Source organism: Chelonoidis abingdonii, chromosome 3 (assembly GCF_003597395.2).
Source record: "Chelonoidis abingdonii isolate Lonesome George chromosome 3, CheloAbing_2.0, whole genome shotgun sequence".
NCBI classification, from domain to species: domain Eukaryota; kingdom Metazoa; phylum Chordata; order Testudines; family Testudinidae; genus Chelonoidis; species Chelonoidis abingdonii.
The window spans coordinates 49,078,951-49,106,553 of NC_133771.1; the positions used below are offsets into that span (position 1 = coordinate 49,078,951).

Consider the following 27,603-nt stretch of genomic DNA (forward strand, 5'->3'; position numbering starts at 1 on the left):
AGCTACGGGGGCAGCACTTGCAGTGGGGGCAGCATGCAGAGCCCCCCCTACACGTAGGGAGCTGGAATAGGAAAGTGCGCTGCTTCCGGGAGCTGTGCAGAGTGGGGCAAGACACTGACCCCATTCCCCAGTCGGAGCACCGGAGCCAGGCAAGCCCCAGACCTCACTTCCTGACAAGAGCGTGAGGGCCAGCTTAAAACGTCTGGAGAGTCAGATGTCGCCCTCAGGCTGTAGTTTGCCCACCTCCGCTTTAGACTATTCAAAAGCTAGGATTTTCACCTTTCAAAGAGTAAGTATTAATTCTAGCTTTAATAGCTTTCAGAATAATGGCCATTGCAATCTGGTGTTAATTGAGGCAAGGGGGACACACACACACACACACACACACACACACACACACCAATGTAACCAGAATTCTGAGAGTCAGGAAGAGATATCCAACATACCACATGACTAGAATTACAGAACATACGAAAGATGAGAATCTCAGCTTTTGAAGATACTGAAAACTTCTCAGTGGTCCCTTGGGTCATCAGTGCTATTTTAACATTCCTCCAGGACTTAATATACCAAGTCCTGGACTTCAGATCAGTGTAATTTTCAGTTCCTGGAAATAAGTACATTTCTTGTACTGTTGCTCTTCACAGTAATACTGTATCCAAAAGGAATCACTATAATTATAATCAAACATCTGTCAGCCCCAAGTACATGGCCAAAATGTAACTAAGCAACCAAACAGGAGAAATGTGGACATTTTATAAAGTGCAGCATAGAGGTTTCTCTACGTAACTTGCAAAATTAATAAGCTTTACAGCACATAGTTCCAAACAAGTATTAATCTCATTCTTTCAACACATGGTAATTAAATCAGGGGGTAGCCGTGTTAGTCTGTATCCACAAAAACAACAAGGAGTCCAGGGGCACCTTCAAGATGAACAGATTTATTTGGGTATAAGATTTCATAGGTAAAAAACCTCACTTCTTCAGATGCATGACTATATGTGTTTTTTACCCACTATATGGATTTTTTACCCACGAAAGCTTATGCCCAAATAAATCTGTTCATCTTTAAGGTGCCCTCGGACTCCTTGTTGTTTTTACAGAAACTAAATGTATTACTATCGGTATTTAAAGTTCTTACTAAATTAAAACATTTAAAATTCTGCGTTAAGTTGTAAAAATGGCAGGTAATATCCTTATGAAAAGTAATAAAGACCAAGGCCACATCACTTAATGAGAGCCCAGGAAACTTGTAGGAGATATACCAAAATCTGTGGAAATGTTTTAAGAATCTGCAGAACATTTTTAAAGCAAATTGATCAAAATATAGATGAAAAAAATAAGAAGAGCTGCAAAGTTTGGACCCAAATACAGACTTGGCCAAAATCGGAGTTATTCTTATCAGAATTCTGGTTTCTGCCCATCTCTAGCTACCTGGTACATAACACTATAAGAACAGCCATACTAGATTAGCCCAATGGTCCATCTAGCCCAGTATCCTGTCTCTGACGGTGGCCAGTGCCAGATGCTTCAGAGACAATGAACACAATAGGGCAATTTTGAGTGATCCATCCCATTGTCCAATCCCCGCTTCGGACAGTTGAAGGTTTAGGGAGCCCCAGCACATAGGGAGGCATCCCTGACTATCTTAGCTTATTCCCATTAATGGACCTATCCTCCATGAACTTGCCTGATTATTTTTACTCTAGTTTTACTTTTTGCCTTCACAACATCTCCTGGCAATGAGTTCTACCAGGCTTACCATGTGTGAAGAAATACTTCCTTATGTTTGTTTTAAACCTGCTGCTAATTTAATTGGATGACTCATAGTTCTTGTGTCTGTGAAAAAGTAAATAACACTTCCCTATTTACTTCCTCCATACCAGTCATGATTTTATAGACCTCTATCATATCCCTCCTTAGTCATCTCTTTTCTAAGATGGACAGTCCCAGACTTTTTAATTTCTCCTCATATGGAAGCTGTTCTATACCCAAAATCATTTTTGTTGACTTTCCCTGCACTACTTTCAATGCTTATATATCATTTTTGAGATGGGAGGACCAGAATTGCACACAGTATTCAAGGTGTGGTCATACCATGGATTTATATAGTAACATTATGATATTTTCTGACTTATTATCTATCACTTTCCTAATGGTTCTTAACATTGTTAGCTTTTTTGACTGCTGCTACACATTAAGCAAATATTTTCAGAGAACTATCCACAAAGACTCCAAGATATCATTCTTGAGGAGTAAGAGCTAATTTAGACCTCATCATTTTGTTGTATAGTTGGGATTATGTTTTCCATTCCAATATGCATTACTTTGCATTTATCAATATTGAATTTCATCTCCCATTTTATCACCCTATCATTCAGTTTTCTGAAATCCCTTTGTAACTCTTCTTAGTCAGCTCTGAACTTAACAAATCTTGAGTACTTTTGTACTATCTGCAAACTTTGCCACTTCACTTTTCACCTCCTTTTCCCAATCATTTATGGTAAATTATTTGAACCTTAAGGACTCAACTGTATCGCCCTTAAACACAACTAGGACTCACTTTTAAAGGATTTTTTGCAATTTTACTTGCCCTTCACCTTCCCAGAACAAGAGGGAAATTTGGAGAGGAGTTGTGACTCTGAATCACAGGTTCTTCCTGGTTCTTCTCCTGGGGTGGCACAGTTACATAGTACCCCATATACAGAGCTGAGCTGAAAGGCTCAGTCTAGTTCTTCACTGCTCATCTCTTCTCTCCAGTTTGTCCATTTCTGATAATACAGTGGAAATTTAACACAATATTCCTGTGGCAGTCTCACCAAAACTGTAGAACATTATCTCCATGACATGATGCCGCTGCTTAAACTGTATTAGCCTTCTCTGCAGTCAACTTTCCCCACCCCCTTTTTCACACATCTTTCTAAAGTCCCCTTTTTATCTTCATCCTTAATGATATTTGCAACTCCTTCCAATTTGTAGCACCTGAAAATGCTATGAACATGATATTTCCTCCTCTACCACATCAACAAGGAAGATTTTAAAATAAGACTGGATCTGTGGTACCCCCACTAGACATTTTCTGCAAACTCAATACATTGCACTAGCCTTATCCTTATATTCTTCATTAGTTTTCATCTTACAATGCCAGTTTCCAAAGGACAACTCATTTATACTGAAAACTGAAGGCTTATTCCAGTTAACGTCTGCCCTTCACCATCTTCTTCCATGTCCTGTTTGAGTGTTTGCACTTCCAGTTTGATTGTTATTCATATTATTTAAGATAGGTATGTTGCTAGTGACGTGCATCAACAAGTCTTTCCTAATGTCCAAGGAACCACTTAGAGCTGATCATTTACTCCTCCACAGTAAAAAAACTAAAGACCAAACTGACCATCACCAAATTTGCCATTTTCTTTATAGGAATACCTGTCATTCACCCACTGTTTTCATAAAACATACATTCATAAACCAACATTAGAAAGTTAAAAAACAAACTACAGTGTGTGGGAATATATAGTATTTTTCTGTCATATGTATTTCAAAGCAGGGTACTGGTTTTAATTCTAATTCTGGGATACTCTTGTACAAGAAATCCCAAACATTTTCGAGCACAATACAAGGGCCATATTAACACCGAGAAAAAGTAAACTGCTTTTTGGGTTGTTGCTTTATGCCATTGTATCTGCGCATGTCACATGATGAGATCAGTTCAAGATTTGAGCTTTGGATTCAAATCTCTCACAAATTTAGGGATGTTCATATACTGAGTTTTCAGTCAAGCAAGTCTCTAGTTTCATGCTATCATTCTGATGGCTTTTAATTTAACATAATCAAAATGTTCATAGAATTGTTAAATTCTGATGCAGCTTAGTCTATAATTCACAATGCTGTAGAACGTGAGACCTTTTTCCTTTACCGTTAGTTTTGCATTTACAGTACTTTATATGACTAAGTTTTTAGTACTCACAGGCTTACCATCTGGACCAGGCTGTCCAGGATAACCATGATTCCCAGGTTGTCCAGGGTCTCCCTGTAGAGAAGTTACACATCAGAGCACAAAGAAATATGAAAGAGAAATTTACAGATCAGTTGAAAGTAACTTTTATCCAAGCATATTTCTGAGCTACAGGAATTTAGGCCTTCAAGGAATATTTTTCCACAGAACATTGGCTGTAAGCCCAGATAATTTTTTTGGAAGAGTAATTGCTATAATATAAAGAACGTGATCCTATAATCCCTCTATGGGGAAATTCCCACTGACTTCTTATGTAGGGCTTGGAAGATTAGGCCCTAAGGATAGCACATAATATCCCATATTTAGGATGTTATAGAACATGAAAAAGAAAACAGTAGAACTAAAAACAAATTTAAAAAAAAATAACCTCTATAAAATATGTTAGTCAATACCACCCTGAACCAAACTTCATCTGTTTGTAGGTCTCTACCAAAGATTATCCTTATGCCAGATTTTTATTGAGTTTGGCTCTAATTAAAGTGAAACAGCTAAGATGAACATAGTTAAAACCTTTTAATCAACAGCTACTGCCTCAAGGTGCTTATCCTTTGTAACCCCTCTGAGAGTTTTAGCCAATGCATACAGAAGTCAGTGGGAGTCTTTCCAACTATTTCAATGTGGTTTGGATCAGGCCCATAAAAAAGCAAAAGAAAACTGGAGTTTCCCTAAGATAACTAGACTATCTTTATGATCAGAAAGCAAAACTACCATAAATACTCTTACTCAGTATATTAGCTCGCTGTATTTGAATGCTCTCTGTTTCATTTATCAGCAAAGGATCTGATCCTGGTCCTTTGTCTCAAACATCAATGGCAAAATTCCCATTGACTTTAAAGGAACAAAGATTTGGTTCCAAACAGTTTACTACTGTAAGAACTGCAGAGCACATGCAGTTCTGGAATAGTAAACCAGATCGTGTTCAGCCTCACACATTGTCAGCAAAATTACCGGGTAAATTCCTGATGATAGAGGAAGAGGAAAATCATAGATTGAGTCTTAAAGCCTAGTTTGAATTGGAAATATGAGAAGTCATTTAACATGTAAATTGAGCGAGTTTAATATTGAATTCAGTGGCAAAGACTACAGAATCCCACAATAATGTCATTTATACAAAGTCACAGAATGTAAGCACACCTTTAACAGATATTTTAAAACTGAGGTTCTGAAGTTAGTCAACTAAATCTACATTTAGAGACCTAAATAAAAGTGGTCTCACACTGAGAGGTGCTGAGCTAAGGGTAACACACTCCACTGGGAATTCCAGATCATCAGCTCCTTTGAAAATTAGGCCACTTTCATTTAGAGATGTAATGCAGATTTAAATGACTAACTTGAGGCACCTACCTTTGAAAATTTTGGTCTTAGCAGTTATACCACCAAAAAATATTTTTTTTTTGTAAAGAGCATCTAATGTTATTAGGTAACATAACAGACAATGGATTGAAAAGAAGTGGATTTAGAAACAGCCATGTAAAAATTCAGAGGATTGCAAAAAGTGTCTTAAATAACAAGCCACTAATTATTTGGTACTCCTGCATATTCAGATTACAAGTAAAAAAAAATAATAATGTCATGGTTGTAAAGTCCAGCACTCAAAAGTTAGGACATGCTATAATTAGCACCCTACCAAATTCACGGCCATCTTAAACACATCACGGACCGTAAAAACTGGTCTTTCCCCAGGAAATCTGGTCTTTTGTGTGATTTTACCCTACACTATACAGATTTCAAGGGGAGACCAGCATTTCTCAAACTGGGTGTCCTAACCCAAAAGGGAATTGCAGGGAGGTTTCACAGTTATTTTAGGAGGTCATGGTATTGCCACCCTTATTTCTGTGCTGACTTCAGAGCTGGGCAGCCAGAGAGCAGCGGCTGTTGGCCGGGCACCCAGCTCTAAAGGCAGCGCCCCTGCAGCAGCAGCATAGAAATAAGGGACAATACCATACCATGCCACCCTTACTTCTGCACTGCTGCCTTCAGAGTTGGGAAGCCAGAGAGTGGCAGCTGCTAACTGAGGGCTCAGGTCTGCAGGCAGTAGCGCAGAAGCAAGGGAGGCAATACCATACCAGGCCATCCTTCTGTGCTGCTGCTGGCGACGGCTCTGCCTTCAGAGCTAGGCTCTGGGACAGCAGCTGCCGCCCTCCAGCTGCTCAGCTCTGAAAGCAGCACCACCGCCAGCAGCAGCACAGAAGAAAGGGTAGCAGTACCGCAAGCACCCCCTACAATAACCTTATGACCCCCCCACAACTCCTTTTTGGGTCAGGACCCCACAATTATAACACTATGAAATTTCAAATTTACAAAGCTGAAATCATGAAATTTACCATTTTTAAAATCCTATGACTGTGAAATTGACCAAAATGGACCATGAATTTGGTAGGGTCCTAGCTATAATTAAGGTTGCCAGTGCAATCTTAGTTCAGCTTCCTTGTGTCTAAACGTAGGATAATCTTGTCCATGGGAAATCTGTGACACAGCCTAGAACAAAATCTCACTGTACTGGGTCCTAATGCAGAGCCCTAAACACAAGAAACAATCCTCTCTTCTTGTAGTCCTCTGCCTCATTCAATATCCAGTTGTGAACGGAATGAAGCAGGGTTTCTGTTAGTACAACTAGTATACGGTCATGCAATTCAAGCTTGCATATGCACCAGGGGGCCTAATTAAGATTGCCTGAGCCACCTAATTCTGTCAATTCCTAACTTTTGAGTGTTTTACTGTTCTTGTAAGTATTTACCTAGGTTTTGTTTAAAAACGCAAAGAAAAAAACAAGAAATTCTATCATTTGACATGATAGCTGCTGAAATGGATCATCAGCTGAAATGCCCATACACTTGAGGTAATGGAGTAACTGGTAGCTGTTATCTTCAATGTGGACCAGCCACTAGTGGTTGATGCAACACGCACTAGCAAAGGGAGTCTTGGATTCTATTCCCAGCCTTTGAGAAGAAGGCTGTTGTTAGCAGACAGCATCGCCGAGCACATTTATTCTAAAAGACAGATTTGCTATCAGCTGAGGTTTGGATCTGTCGTATTAGAGACCTGAGGCCAGACTCTAACCCTCACCATGGCCCCTTAATGCTGCTTCACCACTGGACAGAGGCTATAAAGGTCAACTAAACCCAAAGCAGCCCCCAGTAGATTTTTAAATATTAATTGTAAATTAAGAAAAGTTGAGAAATTGTCATTTGTCCGTGATCAGATTTTTCCACGTCAAACCACGTTAGGATTTCATTATTAGACAATGATCATAAGGGGGGTGAAACTATTGACTGGACAGTAACTATGAAATTTGTATGTAAATGAACATCTAATTTTCTTAAAAAATTAAAATGACATTTAGCTTATCAGGAGTTATTGAACCAGTAGCATCTGTCAGAGTCTGATCTTGCAAGATGGCAACTCCCATTGGCTTCAATAGGAGCAGAATTGGGCTCTTTGTGGCATCTTCCTTACACAATGACCTTATAACATAGAAGGTAAAAATACCACCAAAATGGAGATTTTAAAAACAAGAAAACTCTACTCACTTTTGGGCCTGGAGGCCCTTGTTTTCCTGGAGGACATATACAAGGAGAAGGCGTGGAGCCTACATCACGAGGGCCATTCATACACTACCAAATATAAAAATGATCTTCAAAATATATTGATTTATGGTTTTCCATGTATTACAATAAACTGCATTAACATGACCAAATATAGAACTGGCTTTATTTTTATTTCATATACAGCACAGCCCTGGGTTATATAACATTTGTTTAATCAGAACTCCTGCCCTAAATGAATACAGTCATATCCCTGAGCAACTTTGCAGCCATGAATTCCTGTCCCACCTCTCCAAAATCCTGATAGCTCTTAGACCATTCAGAAAAAACAGATTTCTACTGTAATTAAAGTGTTTTCTTTTTTTGAAGAAATTACAGCTACAAAAAGAGCTGGTCAAATTATTCTTGGGGAATAAATGAGTTAATGAATGAAGTCTCTTTTTCATTTTTGAATCATTCAGAAAGATCTCAATTTCTGAAAATGAATTTGTTATTCATAAATATTCACCAAATTTGGATGAAAAATATTCAGAGGATAGATTTTCAAAAAAAAATTCTTTTAAACTATTCAATCTTTCTCACATGTAAATGATCACTAATTCACATAGAACTATTTCTGAAACCTTTTAAAGAGGACACAACAAATGACATATAGCAAATCGTGTACTGCGAATGCTATATTGTTAGCATGTGACTATGGGTATTCATACCAAGAAAGACAATTTCAAAAATATTCCTGACAACAAAAACTCATTAACAAAGATGTTCAAAAGGGGCCTGATCATGAACCAAACATCCATATAAGAGGTAAATTAATTTTAAAAAATAGTTTTTACAGAATTCTTCCAGCACCAATTGTACGAATCATTAAAGACTAGTAAAAAATCTGTTAAAGAATTTTACATGTCACCACTGTGGCTTTCATTTATGATACATCAAAGTACTTCATCTGGAACATCTAATAATTGTTCAGATATCAGCCAAGTTTATGTTATGAACTAGTGATGGCTTCACTCCAGAGATCTCTGCTGATATTTTTATTCTTTTCCATTTATAGGCAAGACTATTTATGTCTACATCCTCTTAAAATTTAAGAACAATCTCATAGTGATCTTTAGAGTATTTTCAGTAATCAACATTCAAAGTATGCATCACATTGACTAGAATTTGTGATGTATGAACTATGGTGACTGCATTAGTGCACTCAAGTAATCATGGGTGCATGAATACGGGTTGCAGAAAATACCTTATGACTTATAAAACATGCTTTTTACCTACAAATACTGGGCCTGAATCTCCCCAGATGTCTACCGATAAAAATCAGAAGTAACCCTAAAGAAGTAAGCTGATTTACAACATTTAAAATTGGTTTCAGTTGAATGAAAAATAGGCTCATTATTCCCTACACAAAAAAAAAATTCATTAAAAAAAATACACAATATATCTGGTTTCCCATAGAGTAAAGGCTCAAACAATGCTACATAAAACCTGAAGATTTAGATTGTCCCGTACATATGGGAAGAAAGACATGATGCAAGGGATGTGATTTAATTAGATGACAACTTTATTGACTTAACATATCTGGGAACTATCTGGCAAAAACACGAACAATGCAGATCATGATTCTTTTCTTAAGCATTTCAACCTGGTGGAGCACTGCCATTAGCCCCCACCCCTTCACAGGTGGTTTCTTCCCATTGCTGGGACCTCACCACTCTCCCCTTGCATGAAGGTCAAGGAGCTGTGGAGAAGCAGTTGCCTCCTCACTGTATCAGACATTAGGTGCCCCATTCCCTACATTCTTTAGGGGAGTCCTTCCCCTAAGCCCATTTCCAACTCCAGTTTATGAGAGAACTGAACCCCTTATGGGATAAGTATGTGTACTGGATGCCTGCCACCTGCTGTGTCATAACAATTTGAACCTGAACTACCCCTGAGCTGCTTGGGCTCAAGCTGGAGGTCAAACCCAGTCTCCAGATCAGGTGATTCCTTCCCCTCTCCTCCCGGCTAGCCTCTTCCCAGCCCATGAGGGATGGGGCAAAGGGAGCCAATACACTTTCTTCTGCCAGTCCAGATGAAGCCCCTTCCCAACCTTGAGGTTGTGGGGTTTGCATTCTGAGCTGTGCAAGAGTAGGTTTTGTATTGAATTGAGCACTTATTATTTACACAATAATACAAATAATACATTGAACCTTAATCTGTAAGGTGTTGTGTAACACGTACTTTTAAAAGAGAGTTCCTAGTAGAATATTCTCTCAGGGTGAAATTGATAGATTTCATTTATGAAATATAAGTCCAGTTTGTGTCAAAAACAACTGCAGTAGAACTGAAGCCAATAGGAGCCACTGGTTCTCAGAACCTCCAAAAATCAGGCCACTTATTCCAGTGCCCATCTGTGGATTTAGAACTAGATGTTTTACTTTAGACACCCAAATTGAAAATGTTTGCCCATTGACTATACAGTTTTGATTAGCTGGATTCCATTGCTTTTAGTTTTTTGCAAACCACTTTCCATCTCTCAAAACCAACTGCACATTACCAGCTGATGGCATAATACTGAGTTTATATAAAAGTAAATACTACCTTAAATTGAGTTTGAGTGGTTTAGACTGAGCTTACCTCTCCATTCTGAAATGAAAAGAAACAGTTTAAGAATGTAGCAATATTTGTAAAGGAAAATATATATATTTTTTTATAAACAGTTCCCAAATAGCAGGTGTGAAGTCCCTGCTCTCTTCATGTCCTAACTCAAGACCTGGGTAGATCCTGTGTGGCCATGCAAAGGTGAGGAGAGGATTGGCTTAATTTTCTCTTCCTTCTCTTTGTGCCTATGTAGGATGCAGCCACATACTAACCTATGGGTTGTATAATTGCAGTGAGGTTTCTGGTATCTGTAATAGCACAGAACAATACATCCTGAAATCTCCTAGCACATCAGAAATTATGGGGTAGTCTCCTTTAGTGAATTACCAAACCATTACCTTTAGTAGGATCCTCATGCAAGTGCTGACCAAGCACAATCATGCTTAGCTTACAAACTCTGACACAATCAGAATCCATACTGATATGGCCACAGTGCTATGCATCCTTTGACACATCACTGCACCTTCAGATTTTCACAGTGACATGTGAATTTCATTTACGACAAAAACAAGTGAAACCAAACTGGCAAAAAGGGATCTTTTTGTCTGGATATGATCATGCAGAATGTGGTGGGGTTGCATTTGTTTATTTTCTGAATCCCATTAGCAATTTGTAAATATCAAGATGATGCAATCCTGCAATTAAGTTGACAAAGCTTTATAGAAAGAATTATATCCAGTAAGTTTAAATCTATTGTAGACTTTGAAGCTCAGCTCCCATGTAAGAACCTAAACAAGTGCTAGATGTACAAAAGTGCTCAGTACCTATGGCCAGGCTTGCCAAACAGCTCAGAATCCAATAAGCTGAGCTCTTTTGAAAATCTAACTGCTTATTTGGTGTCTAAGCAGTTGAGCTCTTTCAAAAAAAAAGCAACTATAAGCATCAGAACGGCAGCTGCTAGACACAGCACAGTTCTGTAAATCTAGCTGTTAGTTAGGTTCTGAACAGGGCCGTCCGGGGTCTTCGGCCGGCTTTGGGTGGAGGAGGCCCTTCAGTGCTGGCGAAGATGCGGAGCAACTGAAGGGCTCCCCGCCGCTGAAATGCCCCGCGAGCTCTAGCCTGGCGCCTGGGAGCCCTTCAGTCGCTCCATGTCTTCAGTGGCACTTCGGCAGCTGGGGGCCCTTCAGTGCTGCCGAAATGCCGCTGAAGACCCAGACCACCGCCAGGTCAGTACAAGCACCGCAGCTCCCCCACTGTGCCCCAGGCCCCCTGAATTCTCTGGGTGGTCCTGGTTTTGAAAAAGGAGCTGAACTCTTTACAACATTTAGCCCCACATGGTTTAGACTTCACTGCACCATTCTACAAACAACTAACATTTCAATATAGAATGAACTCTAACCAATCAAGTAAAGACAAGGCCACTTTTAGGTCACTCTTCAGCCCCATGAACCTGGACATGAACTGATTAGGACTTCAGTTTTGTCTCATCCAAAACACATTGGATGAAATCCAGGCCTCAATGAAGTCAATTGAGTTTTGCCACTAACTTCAGTGGGGATACTTTTGACACGAAATTCTAATTTAAAAACCTAGAAACATAGTTCTGTTGAATAGATAATAGATTTTAGAGATTAGGGGATTTACTGATGACTGTAGTAATAAAAATACATTACACTTAAAGTAGATAGCTCTTTTCATCAATACAATTCAAGACACTTAGTATCTCAAAGCATTTGTCACACAAGATTTAGAGTTCACTTCGTACTGATTTCACATGTGCACCTTCAAAAAAGTAATAATATTTTAAGACCTCTTGAGGGATGTCTTTCTAGGAAAACACAAAAGTCTTATAAAATGCCTTTATTCTAAAACTAGGTTGATAGCTGACAGATACATGTAGCTGTTACCTGTTTAAACACAGAATGAGTTCCTCAAATTCCAGAAATAATTTGTTTGCTGTAGTTGAATAAATGCAGAAATGTTTATTTTAAGAGCTCATTATTAAGATAGCCCCTGTGTTTAGCTATTTGGATAAAATGTCAAACAATCCTGGAAAGTTCATCAATCATACTCACAAATCCTGGGATTTCACAAGCTGTTTCTCGGTTGTTTTGTTCTGGGTCACAGTAGATTCTTAGTTTCTGGACATCAAACTATAAGTCAAAGCCAAATACATTGTTCAGGAGCAGTTAAATGTTAAATCATTTAAGATTACATCAATGCATTTAAAATACAGTCTCCCTTAAATGGTCTGAGTTGATAATATAAACAAACAAAAAAATCTTTAAACCCATTTGAAGTCATACATGTCACATAAGATTGTCTGACAATTTCAGAATGTAGTAAGTTATAGCATTTTAGCCACACTGCTCCCACTGACTGATGTGTATATTACTTTCACATTTCATGGGTAAAAGTAACAGGACCACTTATGGAAAAAATAATCTATTTTTTTCAAAACAGTAGAAATCATTGTCCCCAGTCTTTGGCTGTGGATGAGGACTACACAGCACAATATACTAAACTGTTTATGGTAAATCTTTCCTTTATTCTATCTCTGTACAGTACCGCTATCTATAATATCTATATTATTGTGAAATCAGCCTCCCTTCCCATACTTCTGATTCAGATCCAATAGGTTTAATTCAGTAGAGGCTTTCAGACTACATTGTCAATAAAAACAAAATGCACAATTTAGTCTTTCATAATAGATGTTAATATAGCAATGTTCCACCAAACTGAGTATTACTGTAGAACAAGATGTGTCATGATGTTGAGAAACAGAATCTCAATAATTACAGATAGAAAACAAAATAACATCTAGGTCATAAAGACCATCTCTTTGGCAATGCAAAATTGTTCCCTAGTGTATATTCTAGTGCTTCTTCCTGGCTACTTTTAAATATCTCAGGCAGTGGGTCTTACACAATTCCACATTCCTAAATCTTTTCTTAATTTCAGGCAGAATTTCCTGGCAGTGACATTTATTAACTAAGGAACAGCCTTCTAAGAAAGTGGTTGAAGCCCCATTCCTCAAGCTATTTTAAAAACTAGATTGCACAAGACTATACAAATGTAATGTAGGGAATAATGCTGATTTGGCAAGAAGGATGAATTAGATGACCTTTTATCTCTCTTCCATCTCTAATTCCAGTAAAAATAAATGTCTGAAATTCTACAAGAAATCTGCAACACAATCCAGTCTTTCTTGCAGAGAACCATTTTACACCACGAACAAAATCTCACTGAGAACACTGACTCACAGACAGATCATGCAGTTGCCTAAAATATGTTTAAGAGATTATAAAAAGAGGTCTCAAGCATTTCTGAAAATAAGTAAAATGCAGGATACCCAGAGAGAGTACTGCTGAAGGTCTAAAAACAAGACAATTTATTTGTGATGGGGTATGCCCCCACACCAGCCTCAACAGGGTTAATGAGGGCTTGAGAGGCCAATTAGATCAGCTGGTGTCACCTCAGAGAAGGAGGGCCAGGGTGAAGTGAAAGTGAAGCACTATAAAGCCACCTGTGAAACGGCTGGGTCAACATAAAGCCAAGAAACTGAGAGTAGAATGGGGCTGCAAGGGAAAGAGTCTTCAGTAACTCCCTTGTATGAGGGGGGTCATCAGGGACAAGGAGGAGAATAAGGCCTCAGAGCCTGTCCTGGAGTAGGAGTCTAGCAAGAGGCTAGGAGGGGTGACGTAGTCATGGGGAATAGAGTAAGCTCCAGTGGAAACCCAGAACCAGGAAACAGAAGACAGGGAGGTTTTGTCAGAAGAAGCCCAAGGAAACAGCAACAGGGGCAGGGACTGAGGACCTGGATTGCTGGTTATAATGTCCCTGGGCTGGAACCTGGTGTAGTGAATGGGCCCGGGTTCCCCTGCCAGCCAGTGCTATTGTAGCACAGAGCCCAAGGAGGGGCTGAACACCTTTCTAGTGATGGCATTTGGATAGATGTCCTCCTGGACTTCGTAATCCTTAAAGGGATGGACTAAATGGGAACCTGGCCAAAAGGCCAAGTTATCAGAAGAGAGACTGTTACAGTGTGAGCAATGAGCAGCAAGAAGGTACCCAATGCAACAAGAGATACAGTCCCAGACCTAGACGTAAGGAGGCGCACTAGCAGTGAGTAGGAACCCTGTAACATTCTGTAAGAAGGCCTTGCTTTAATCTTCGTGCATGTTCAAGCACCCTGATGATGCAAAACACAATATATCTTTAAAAAGTCTGATTGTTTATATTAAAAGATTTAAGAAATTAAACAGATGAGAGAAAACAAAAGAAAATATATCTTTCAAAGAAACCAAAAAAATTAATCTAATTTAAGTAACTCAATATTTCCCAGAGTTGCCACTAATATTCTCAGTCTAATTAGAAACGTCTCGTACCACACTGCTATAAATGAAGAAATCATAAGAAATTAACAACTGGATTTCATTTATTTAGCAAACATCTTGAATGCTTTATGTACTGTAGTTTTATTGCTAGCAATTACTTATAATACCAAAATTTTGCTTACTTTTTTGTGGTAGCACATAGCTATTAAAATAAGGTGTTTTACACTCCTTAAATAGATCAAAAATACTTACAGGCTTTTCCATATTTTATTTTGGCAGACTAGACTCAAACATTAACAATTTGCAAGCATGAAAAAGGCAGCACAGCAGGGACACAACTTCATATACTATGTGCTTTCTGCTTCCTGTAAACCAATGATGGGACAGTAGTTGCTTGCAACTTTTTTCCTCTCCTCAATATGCACAAGTAATTCCTCTGACATCAATGGAAATTATGTGAAAGTATCAAGAAGAGATTAGGTACCATTTAGATAAATGGTTCCCAGTTTTGAAGGGCAACTGTCATTTCACTAATTTAACGTCTCAGATGTTTCAACTAGCAACCACCTTCCCCTTCAGTCAGTTGGTCTACTCAGCACGAGGAAGGGTGCAGCTATCAAGTTTATTAATTATTATTATTATTATTAGCTTTGCCATGGCACCTAGGAGTCCCAGTCATGGACCAGAACGTGAATTGTGGAAGCCTAGATGGTTGTTAGGAAATCTCTGCTCCCTTACTTGCAGCCCAGCTACATTTGTGAGATCATAGCTGGAAAATAGGTAGGCATGTCAGGGTGTCATAAACAGACAGTTAAGGGTTAATGTCTCTTTTACCTGTAAGGTTTTAACAAACAGTGAACCTGGAACACCTGACCAGAGGACCAATCAGGAGACAAGATACTTTAAAAATCTCAGTGGAGGGAAGTCTTTGTTTTGTGTGTTTTTCTTTGTTTGTTGTTCTCTCTGGGTTCTGAGAGTGACCACATGTACCTACAGGCTCTCTAATCTTCTGTTCAAATTTAGTAAGTACAAATGTAGAAATGCGGTTTAGTTTTTTTGATTGTTTTCTTTATTTGCAAATGTGTATCTGTCTGGTAGATTTTTAATGTGTATTTGGCTGGAAGTATTTTAAATTGTATTTCTGCTGGGGGAGGCTTCTCTCTAGTTTCTATAAGCTGAAAGACCCTGTAATATTCCATCTTGAATTTACAGTGATTATCTTTACTCTTTCTTTCTTTTATTAAAAGTTTTTCTCTTTTTAAAAAACCTGATTGATTTTTTCCCCTTGGTAAGGCTCTAAGAAATGGAGTCTGCACCCACCAGGGAATTTGTGGGAGAAGGGAGAGAGAGGAGTGGGGGGAAAGGTAAATTTCCTCTTTGATTTAGATTCACGGAGCTTGAATCTGTATTGCCTGTGGGTGAGGGGAAAAGGGGCAGGGGGAAGGGATATTCCTCCCTGTTTTAAGATTTAAGGAGTTTGAATCACAGTGATCTTCCAGGGTAACCCAGGGAGGGAAAGCCTAGGAGAGGCACCGGTGAGGGAAAGGGTTTACTCTCCTTCTGTTAAGATCCAAGGGGTCTGGGTCTTGGGGGTCCCCAGGGAAGGTTTTGGGGGGACCAGAGCGTACCAGGCACTCCATGTCCTGGTTGGTGGCAGCACTACAAGATCTAAGCTGGTAATTAAGCTTAGGGGGATTCATGCTGGTACCCCATCTTTTGGACTCTAGGGTTCAGAGTGGGGTTTTATACCATGACACCGGGCTTTCCCATGATATTTATGACATCTGGCAGCACCGTAAGGGTGGCAGAAATAAGCCTTTAGCAATACAGCCAAGGTCCACTTTCTGCACTGGGTCCTAATGTACTGCCATGGCCCATCTCTCATTCAACAGGTTTTAAGGCAATCCAAATTTTGCACCGTCAGTTTATGCAAGACTGGGATTGGAACACACCCAATTGGAATGGAGACTAAAATGTTCACAAACAAATGGGTGCCAAGCAACAGCTGAGCTTTAAGTTTGTACACACGGGAAATGTAGTGGGGACAGCAAGCAAAGTGTGATGAGTGTTCTGAGTCTCATGAGTCATCCCTGAGCCTGAGGGTTTCTCTATATTGCAATAAAACATGTGACTGGCCCATGGCTGCTGACTCAGGCTATGGGGCTATAATACTGCAATGTAGACCTTTGGGCTTAGGCTGGGGCCCAGGCATTGGGACACTCCTCCCTCACTGGGTCCCAGAACCTGGGCTCCAAACCAAGCCCAAACACCTACCCTTCAATTTTATAGCCCGACAGCCCAAACCCCGCAAGCCCGAGTCAGCTGACACAGGCCAGCTGTGGATTTTTAACTGCAATACAGACATACCCTGAGTGTTCTGAGACTGAGTCATCCCTGAGCCTGAGCCACGCCATTCTGCTCAACATGGCTACCTTCTGGGGATACTCCCAGTAGTGCTGAGAGACTGCCCCTGCTCCTGCTGCTCAAGCAACAGCTGATCACCTGCCATGGTTGGCCCACTATCTTCAGGATCAATTTGCCCAGCTGCAGCTGGAGAATGGCTCTCTCTGCTCACAAATCCCAGTATCTCCAGTACTACCAGCTATGGTCCCTCTGAAACATGGCCCAAAGGTTCCACTGCCAGAAAGATTTCATGGGAATTGCCAGATATTCCATGGTTTTCTTAACCAGTGCCTCCTTTTGTTCTGGATGTGTCCCACAATGTATCCTGATGACCAGACCAAAGTGGGGCTTATCATCCATTTATTGACAGATGAAACCTTAGACTGAGAATCACTGCTTCTGGAGCAGATGGGCCCAATGCTGACTAATTTCGATGAGTCCATCCACAGCTTTTTGGTAACATTTGACAATCTGAATCGCACTACTGAATCTGCCTTGCAGTTTCTCAGACAAGGCCATCAGCCTGTCTCGGCATATGCTGCTCACTTTCAGCATCTGGTTGCCAACACAGCATGGAGAGGGTCAGCCCAGATCTACCATTTCCACCAGAGTCTGAATGATAACATAAAAGATTAATTGGTCCAGGTCAAATCCCCCACAATTATGAACTCGTATCAAATTGTGCATCTGGATCAACAGTCATCTGTCTAAGCGATGCCAAGAAAAGAAGAGGACATAACCACAACTCCAGCTTAGATCTGCTCCATTCCAGCCATCCCCAAGCAGTATTCCATAACAGGAGCCTATGAAGACTGATGTGATGCAAAGGCACCTCATGGATCAAGAGAAGGAGTACTGGGGATAGAACAACTTTTCCCTATTTTATGGTGGACTTAGTTACTGAGTACCCCCTTAAATCTAGACCCTTGGAAAACAACCACGTCCAGCCCTGTTACAGAGGTTGCTGCTGGATGTAACCAAGAAATTGAGTCCTCCACAAAAGCACCCTCTTCTGCCATCATGTATCTTGGCAGCCACGAACTGTCACCATCCACAATGCAGGTCTTCCTCCACCTCTTAATCCCGATTAGAAGTGAGCTGCACTCAGGTTTTGCTCATGGATTCCAGTGCTTCTAGTAATTTTATGGATGATGGGCTCACCAAAGCTACTCAACTTCCAGTGCAGAAGATGCTCACCCCAAACCAAGTGAAGCTAACTGATGGCAGCATGAAATTGTGCCCCTCCAAGTCAAAAATCCAAGACGATCAGGAAACTCTGCAATTAAGCCCTGGTCTACACTGTGTGTGTTGGGTGGGGGGTGGAAATCAATCTAAGTTATGCAATACTTATTGTGATACTTAGATCGACTTACTGTGGTGTCTTCACCAAGGTGAGTCAACTGCTGCTGCTCCCACGTCGGTTCTGCTTGTGCCTCTCATGGTACTAGAATACAGGAGTCTATGGGAGAGTGCTCGGGGGTCAATTTATCATGTTTAGACTAGATGTGATAAATCGATCCCCGCTGGATCGATCACTACCCACTGATGCAGCAAGTAGTGAAGACATATCCTCAATATAATCAGCTTGTCACACTTCCTGATTATGTTCAGCATTTCTTTGCTCTCAGTGCATAATCCAAACATCTCTTGGAGGATGCAAGAGATACAATTCAAGGCAAGCTATTGCCAACAACTGCATCTAGCCGAGTCAGATGCCCAGAAAACAAGAAGAGGAATGGAAAAGGCCACTACCTTCTGTGTTCAGCAGATTCCAGGAGACAACAGTACCAAAATACCAAAATGTTGCTGATGTATTTGATAAAAGAAATGCTGATATCTTACTCCCACATAGACCCTACAACGGCCCCCTCGACCTCCAGCCAGGCACCAGAATTGTATTCGGATGGATTTATTCTGTATCGAAATCAGAACTCAAGGCCTTACAAGAACACATTGATGAGAATCTTCCAAAAAAATTCATTTCTCCATCCACGTCTCCCACTGGAGCCCTGATTTTGTTCATTTAGAAGGATGGCTCCTTGTGTTTCTATGTAGATTATTGTGCATTGAACAAAATCACTCAAGATCAATTACCGCTAGCCGTGGATCAGCAAGCTATTGAAAGGGGTTGGTGCTGCCAAGGTATTTATCAAGCTCGATACTTCTTGACACTTACAATCTAGTCTGCATCAGGACAACAGGGCAACAAATGGAAAATGGTGTTTTGCACATGTCATGGAAATTTTGAGTATCTAGTTACGCCTTTCAGTTTAGACCAGTTCATGGGGATCTACCTGGATATCATCCTCTCCTTCTCAAAAAATCAAGTCCTTCATGACCAATGCATCCACCTTGCACAAGCATGTCTGAGCAAATGGCCTATTCAGGAAACCCCAGAAGTGTGAGTTTGATCGCCTTTTTGTTGACTTCTTTGGATATATCATTTCCCCCAACCAAACCCTGAAGATTGTCCACAGTCATCAAATGGGCAACCCAAAGAATGTCCATGACGTCTAGTGTTTCCTGGAGTCTTCCAACTTTTACTGGCAGTTCATCAGCGGGTGTTTGAAGGTGGTGACCCCAACTGCCCAGCTGCTCCAGAAGAATACTATACTTGCTTGGATACCAGAAGCCCAGTCCACCTTTGATTAGTTAAAGGAAGTACTTACATAAGCACCTAAATTTTATTTATAATTTCTTATTAATTTTTTCCAGATACAATACACCAAAATACCAGATTCATCAAAATATATAAAGTAAGCAAAAAGTTAGGATAAATGGAAGGGAAGGGAAGCAACATAACTATCTTCAGGATCTACATTAATCATAGACCTCTGAAAAAACAGTCCAAATGTCTTTGAATTTTTCATGCTTTCCCTTTCTATGGAATGCCAATCATTAGTTAGCTGCAAGGTCAACCATATCATTGAGCCAGGCATCAATATTTGGTGGGAATTTACTTTTCCATTTTTGTAGGATTAATTTTTTAGTGACCAAAGCTGCATGTTACCACCAGGTAATTTTTAGGAATATATCCAAGAATGAAACCTAAGGGGTAGAGCTCCAATTTAACATCCTGTATCCAACTGGTGCTTTGACCCACCTCATACCAGAAATTCTTAATACAAGAACACTTTCAAAACATATGAGCTAAGGTAGCATTAAGGGACTTATATTTCCAACAGCAGTCAGCATTTATGAGGCCCACTACCATTAGCCTATGTGAGAACCAGCATATTAAAGTGGTTTTTGGTGAATAAGTCATAATCATTTAGGTCTATAGTTACCTTTTTAACATTAGTTACAATTGTATTTCATTAGGATCAGCATCCATCTTGTTATATTCAGACCTGCCAAAGCCTTTGTTGTCAAAGAAGTTGCTTCCAATTATGTGATTGGGACAGTTTCAATACAGTGGCATAAGCTTCAAGGAGTTCTTCATCCTTGCACATTTTATCCCCGTAAACTGATGCCGATGGAGCAAAACTGTGAAATCTGTGACAAAGAACTGCTGGCCATCAAGGCCACTTTTGAAGAATAGCACCATCACCTGGAAGGTGCACATTTCCCAGTCCAGGTATATATGGATCACAAGTACTCAGAGTACCTGTGACTGTAAATCTCTCAGTCAACACCGTATCTGTCAGTCCCTTTTTTCCAGGTTCAATTACACTGTAACCTATTGCTCGATGCTAGGAATGGTAAACCTGCCATTTTGCCAATGCCTCCATGAACAACCTGCTGTCTCTCATGAAGTCCCTCCTATTCCTCGATCCCTTAGCACTGAAAATTATGGCAACTGGTATGGATCTAGCTTCTGACTTGATATTCTCAGTCAAAAAAGGGATCGTCTTATTAAAATACTGTATTTATACGTCAAACAGTCAGCCACATCTAGCAATACTCTGACTATGTTATGATTCACTCCAGTTGGTCATTTCGGCCCCCCAGAAAACGCTGAGGCTCTTGAAATTTCAGATGGCCAAAAATACATTTTTTCATGTAGTAGTACATCAACTCCTGTGACACATGCACTTGAATGAAGACTCCCTGCACCAAACCCCTGGGCATTTTGATTCCACTGCCAATTCCATCTCAATCGTGGTCATCCATCTCCGTGGACTTTATCATTTACCTTCCCAATTACCAAGGCCACACAACTGTGCTAGTTTTTGTCAACCTGCTTACAAAAATGTCCCATTTTTTGTCAGGCATTCAGATTTCCACTGCAGCAGTTGCAGCCCAACTGTTTTTCCAACCATGTATTCAAACTCCCTGGTCTACCATCTAACATTACATTTGATCAAGGACTGCAGTTAATTCCACATTTCTGGAGAGAGCTGTTCAAGTTCTTATATGTGGATCTACATGTTTCCTTGACTTATCAACCCCAGGCTGATGGATAGATGGAATGAATTATTCAAATTCTTGAGCAATACCTCTGTTGCTTTATCATTACCATTACAATGACTGGGTTTCACTCCTCCCTTCTGCCAAATTTACATATAACAACTCTGACCAGAGATCAAACCACCACCATCCTTTTTATGCCAACAAGGTTTCCACTCCCAGTTCCACCTACCCATGCCACAAGTCTCACATGTAGTCCCAGAGCCTTCAGGCTAGTCGAATATGTGCACCATGTCAAGGAGTTGAAAGCCCACCTAGAACTGGTCATAGGGGATTACAAACAAGGAAACCCCTCATCTCATAGTTGGAGATAAAGAATGGCTCTTCACATAGCACATTGGCTCTCCCCAACCTTCACAAATGTTAGATTATCGATACTTGGCCCATTTTGGGTCATCCAGCAGATCAATCTTGTAGCCTTCAAACTCCAACTGCCCAAGATGATGAAAACATAGTCAATGTCCCATCACCCCTTCTGAAAGACCATATCAACAACTCCTTTCCCGGCAACCACCTCCACCCATCCAGGGACATGAGGAGTACCTGGTGAAGTAGATCCAAAGTTCACCAGGGGAAGCTCATGAATCTTGTTGCTTGGGAGGGTAATGGGGTGGCTTATCGTTGGTGGAAGCCAACCAACAACATACACACACACCCTACTTTGAGAATTACATCAGTCACACCATTATAAATCAGGTTGAAGGACGCCTAGCAGGCATCTTTTTAAGGGGGGTACTGTTAAGGATGTTCTGAGCCTCATGAGTCATCTGAGGTAATTCCCTGAGAGTCTTAAGGGACCACCAAATCCACAAGCAAGGGTCTAACAGGGTGATACCAAAGCAGGTGTATAGCCTCCTAATGAAAGCAGCCGTTCCATTCTGTTCAACATCACTACTTTGTCGAAGATACTACCAGCTGCCTGCTCCAGGCTCTGCCCATTCCTGCCACAGCAAGTCCCTTGGATGTCCTGACTCAAAGTGGAATACCAGTGGATTAAGTTTCAGTAGCACCACATTTGGAAACACCTTTGTGATGCCGTGCCCCATAATGCTTTATGGAAATATGCTTATGAATATATATGGCATAACTGGAATATGTGCTATGCTACATATGCCATGTAACATATCTATGTAAAGGTTATGATCTACTGAATCTATTAATCCTATCTGTATGCATGTATCATTTGAATATTGGCTGTGTACTGGCTTGATTTCTAAATGTCCTTAGTAGAGGATTTGGTCAGTTTCCGGAGAAAGGAATGCTAAAATTAAGTATCTAATCAAGGAACACTTAAAGGACAATGAATCTTGGAATGCTCCAATCCACATAAGAGGTCTACTTGAGGACGTTCAAGGTAGCATGTGACCCATGGCTGCTACCTGGTAAGAAAATGTGAGTCATGCATGGACATGTGACTTGCCCAAGTGACTCCAGAACTCCATCTTGGAGCTGGACTTTGCATAGTAGAGAGGAGGGGGTCTCCACCCACAAGAGAAAGTCTATTTAAGCCCGTGGGAGACCCCTCCATTTGGCCTTAAGATGGCTGAAGAGAGAGCCTCTCCACCTCCAAGGATACCTGAGAGAAACTGGAACAAAGGGCAGTGACTGCAAGGGGTGTGAGTGATTGCTGGACCCAGGCTAAAAGGAGATTAGTCTGTAAAAGGGAGCATTCTGGAACTGGAGAGGATCTTTTCTGTATTCAATTTGATTAGACATAGATTTGCATGTTTTATTTTATTTTGCTTGGTGACTTACTTTGTTCTGTCTGTTACTACTTGGAACCACTGAAATCCTACTTTCTGTATTTAATAAAACCACTTTTTACTTATTAAATTAACTCGGAGTATGTGTTAATACCTGGGTGGGCAAACAGCTGTGCATATCTCTCTATCAGTGTTATAGAGGGCAAACAATTTATGAGTTTACCCTGCATATGCTTTATACAGGGTAAAATGGATTTATTTGGGTTTATACCCCATTGGGAGTTGGGCATCTGAATGTTAAAGACAAAAACACTTCTGTAAGCTGCTTTCAGTCAAGACTACAGCTGTTAGGGGACGTGATTCAGACCTGGGTTTGGGTTTGCAGCAGGCTAGCGAGTCTGGCTCAAACCAAGCAGGGCACTGAAGTCCTAAGCTGACAGGGCAGGAAAGCAGGAGCAGAAGTAGTCTTGGCACATCAGGTGGCAGCTCCCAAGGAGGTTTCTGTGATCTAACCCATCACAACCTTAATTACAGAATAAGCATTTCAGAGCCCTCCAAACCACGATGAAGTGACAGAGAAGCACTATACTGCTGTATGAATAGCATATACAGAACTTTCATTTCTGTTATTTCATTCGTTTATTAGTGCAACAAAAAAGATTCCTCCCCTGCCCTTAGAGTTCAGTAGTTTTAAATAACGTTTATTGCCAAGACATAGCTTTAACAAACTGTTCATTTTACTGCAACATAATTCTTCTTGGGTACTCAAGAATGCCATTATGGCAAGAACGATTTTCTCTACACTGTTGCTGGGTGAAAGACCTGAACAAACATCAGGGACAACTGCCAATACAGAGGGAAAAGTGAAACTGACTATATACACATATATTGTCAAACACGAAAATTAAGCAACCTGAAGAACAACACAAATATTATCCCCTAATCTCTTTCAACTTACTGCAATCTTAGGCATTACTTGCAATAGCTGTGGTGAAAAAGAAATTCAGACCAAAATGTGATTTTTTTTTAATGTTGATTATATATCTCTTTAATTACTAGCTAAAATGGATCTCAAATGGCAGCCCAGAAGGAATTATATTAGAAAGTATAACCCCATGGAAATAGAAGGCTGCAATGAAATACTAGGTGAAAGATTAACAAATGCAGTACTATGAACTGGTATAGTATCAAACTATGTTACATCTGACAATATTCTAGACTCACCTGTACAGTTTCCTCTTTCCCAGGGTATTTCCCTATTTGGGTTAGTCCACTGATGTAGATACCTAAAACAGGATGTAATGGCTTCATTTCAGTTTCTTGATCATCTATATATAAAGTTACATGTGCTTCTGTTACCAACAGACGAATCTGATGCCAGCCTTCGTCAAACAATATCTAAGAAAATGGAGAAAATAAGAGGACTTTAAAATATAATTTCCTAAATTTAAAGAATTATGAAATTTGATCTCAACTATTTATCCACTTGTTTTTATCCATGGTTGTTTGTGATGGCAAAATATAGCAAAGGTCATGGCTGTGTCAGAGCAAAAAAAAATGCAAAAGATATATATGATAGAAAAAAAATGTCACAAGATGACCTTTATTTTACAATCAAAATTCTGCTAAGTCATTTAAAAATAACTAATAGTTTAAAACCTTTTTTTTAAAAAAAAAAAAAGTCACTTTCCCATACTCCACTTCGCTGGATATAAATAAAGAGAGAGCGCGCCTCAAATTTGCAAAAATTCATAGAGGAATCCTGTTAAGCAGTGAGCTAGCCAAGATGATAAAGACCATGGGTAAAATATTCATAAGAGCTTAAATCCCATTTTCATTCACTTAGGCCCCTAAATCTCATTAAAGGACAATAGGACTTAGTAGCCTAAGGACTAGATTCCCAAAGGGACTTAGGTGCCTGACTGCAAATTTAGGTACCTAAATCCAACATTTAGGCACCACTGGCATTCACAAAACTACGGCTCTGCCAGAGTTTGAATATGTAAAGCCCTATATAAGTACTACTACTGTTCACCTTCAGGATACTAAGCTGAAAAAACAAATGTAAAGAAAATAAATGACTATTTGTTAGGGCTGTAAAGCACTTAAAAATTAATCACGATTAATTGCATGATTAATTGTGCTGCTAAACAGTAATAGAATACCATTTATTTAAATATTTTTGATGTTATCTATGTGTTCAAATATATTGATTTCAATTACAATACAGAATACAAAGTGTACAGTGCTCACTTTATTTTTTATTACAAATATTTGCACTGTAAAAATGATAAACAAAAGAAATAGTATTTTTCAATTCACAGAGTTAAATGCAATTAATCAACAACTCTACTTTTTTTCAAAACCCAGAACTGCTTTTCACTTGTGGTTTTTAAAATTGATCAGAAAAGATATCCAGTGAACACACAACCTCGTTATCTCTAGCCTGATTCTTGCTTGCATATTTATACCCGCCTCTGGAAATTTCCACTACATGCATCCAACGAAGTGGGTATTCACCCACGAAAGATCATGCTCCAATACATTAGTCTATAAGGTGCCACAGGACTCTTTGCTGCTTTTACAGATCCAGACTAACCAGCTACCCCTCTGATACTTAACATTTTTAAGCAAATTTAATTGTAAAAGAAAAATGTTGGATTAACAGCCCTGAAGCCACCTATTCACCTACAGAACTGTTACAACTCTGGCATGGCAACACTGTCTTCCCCACCTCTAAAGTAAAAGGGTTCTTTAATATTAAAAGTTTAATGCGATCTCTGCTGCCTAAGACTCCAGTTGGCATCTTTGTTTACATGATGTTTCTTATCACGTGCTATTTGTCTTCTAAGAAGTGGAATGAGTAAACAATTTCAAATAACGATGGTCAAGAATTAAACTTAATTTTGCCATGGGGGAATCACAGAAATGGTTACTCTCTCTGGAGAGTCTGAGAAGATCTGCAGAGACTATTTCATATTTATTCTTATGAGCATTCATATCCAATCCAATATTTTAGATACCAGTAAAGTACAACGTTGTTTATCTAAAATGTTTCTGGGACTCCAAAGTCCTTGGAGGGTTCTAATAAATTTAGCGCAGATTGTCTATTATTCGAATTAAAAAAAAAAAAAAAAACAGATGAGGACATTTTCACCTGACACAGAATTGGATAAACCAGGTTGCACTGAAATTCACAAGTTTCTAACCAATCTACTAGAAAACAATTATTTTAATAAAAAAATAAAATAAATAAATGGAAAATAATTAATGAATTTGAAACCTCTACCGCAGTGGTTTTGATCCTGTGGTCCATGGACTCCTGTGGGTCTGCGAACAATGTCGAAGGCGTCCACAAAAGGTTGTTGCTACTATAAAACTGTGGTTTTCAACCTATGGCCCGCGGATCCCTGGGGATCTGCAGTTTATATCTAAGATTTCCAAAGGGGCCCACAAATGAAAAAAGGTTGAAAACCATTGCTCTACACACACAGTAGCAAAATCTATCTATAAAACTAGATTATTTTTATTAAAATACATTTACTAAGTGAGAGATGCTATCTGTGTAATAAATACAAAATAATTTTTCAACTAACACTAGCATGTAGTATGAGGCATCATCCAGCTATTTTCAAATATTTACAAATTCAGGAGCTAGCATATCTTAATAAAGGTAAAGACCCAAGGAAATAAACCTGTATTCTCATGAATATTCCAATACAAGATCAACTGTAAATGTAAATTACCTTTACACGAGGTGCAGTGAAAGTGACAACCTGAGTTCCATTTACTAAGCTTGTTGTAGTAAAGGATAATGTTTTATCTTCCCCATTTACAGTAACTGTTATTTGCGGCCTTCCGTCCAGGCTTAGAATCCTCCACAAATCCCATGTCTTTCTGACTTTAAACCTCTGAGTGGAGACGAACACATATGATGGAGGAAGACCTTCTGGAAACACATTCCTGGGGAAAAAACACATACATTCTAAATGGAAAATTCTGAAACAAATCCCATACATTTTAATAAACCGCATTTTTATCCGAAACTGTATAACTTTCTACAACGAAGTACCTCGTAAATTCTGACAAGTCGATGTTTGATGTTATTTCATAAGCTTTTGCATTAGAAGATGGGATTTGAATTCTCTTTTTAACCTTTTTCTTCACACCTAATCCTAGAAGAATATCAAATCCTTTTTCATCTCGAGCTGCCACTGGAATTCTTGTTGGACAAACAGATTCTATAAAGCAATAGACAGAATAGTTGACAGCAATCAATTCTGAAAACACTGAAACTGCTATTTGATACTGCATCTGTTCGACAAACTGTGAAAGATTTTAGGCTAAAGTATAAAGTTCTCAATTTCTTTGTTTCAATACCAAAACAAGACTATGGAAGAAATACTTAAGCTCTTTGGGTCAAATATTTCTCCATCCTACAGGATTCAGAAGAGATGAATGAATGAAAAAAAAGCCCCAAAATACCAGGGCCTGGAAGCAGAACCTCTGTCACACGTTCCCCTCTTTGCCAGGTGGCCTCCAAATCCCCTCCACACAGCACTAAACTTTTGGATCTCTGTGAGTTTGTGGGTGGAAACAGCTGCTGT

The 27,603-nt window shown here is 39.6% G+C and overlaps 1 protein-coding gene across 1 annotated transcript in view; it reads right to left on the reverse strand.

Moving 5' to 3' along the window:
* The window catches only part of COL21A1 (collagen type XXI alpha 1 chain), a 189,651-nt gene that overhangs the window by 118,182 nt on the left and 43,866 nt on the right, over positions 1-27,603 (reverse strand). The window contains exons 4-10 of the mRNA XM_032771112.2: positions 27,069-27,237; positions 26,743-26,959; positions 24,221-24,394; positions 12,219-12,296; positions 10,180-10,188; positions 7,546-7,629; positions 3,968-4,030 (exon numbers count right to left, since the gene is read on the reverse strand). Coding sequence (XP_032627003.1) covers positions 3,968-4,030; positions 7,546-7,629; positions 10,180-10,188; positions 12,219-12,296; positions 24,221-24,394; positions 26,743-26,959; positions 27,069-27,237 — 794 coding nt within the window. The remainder of the gene's footprint in view (positions 1-3,967; positions 4,031-7,545; positions 7,630-10,179; positions 10,189-12,218; positions 12,297-24,220; positions 24,395-26,742; positions 26,960-27,068; positions 27,238-27,603) is intronic.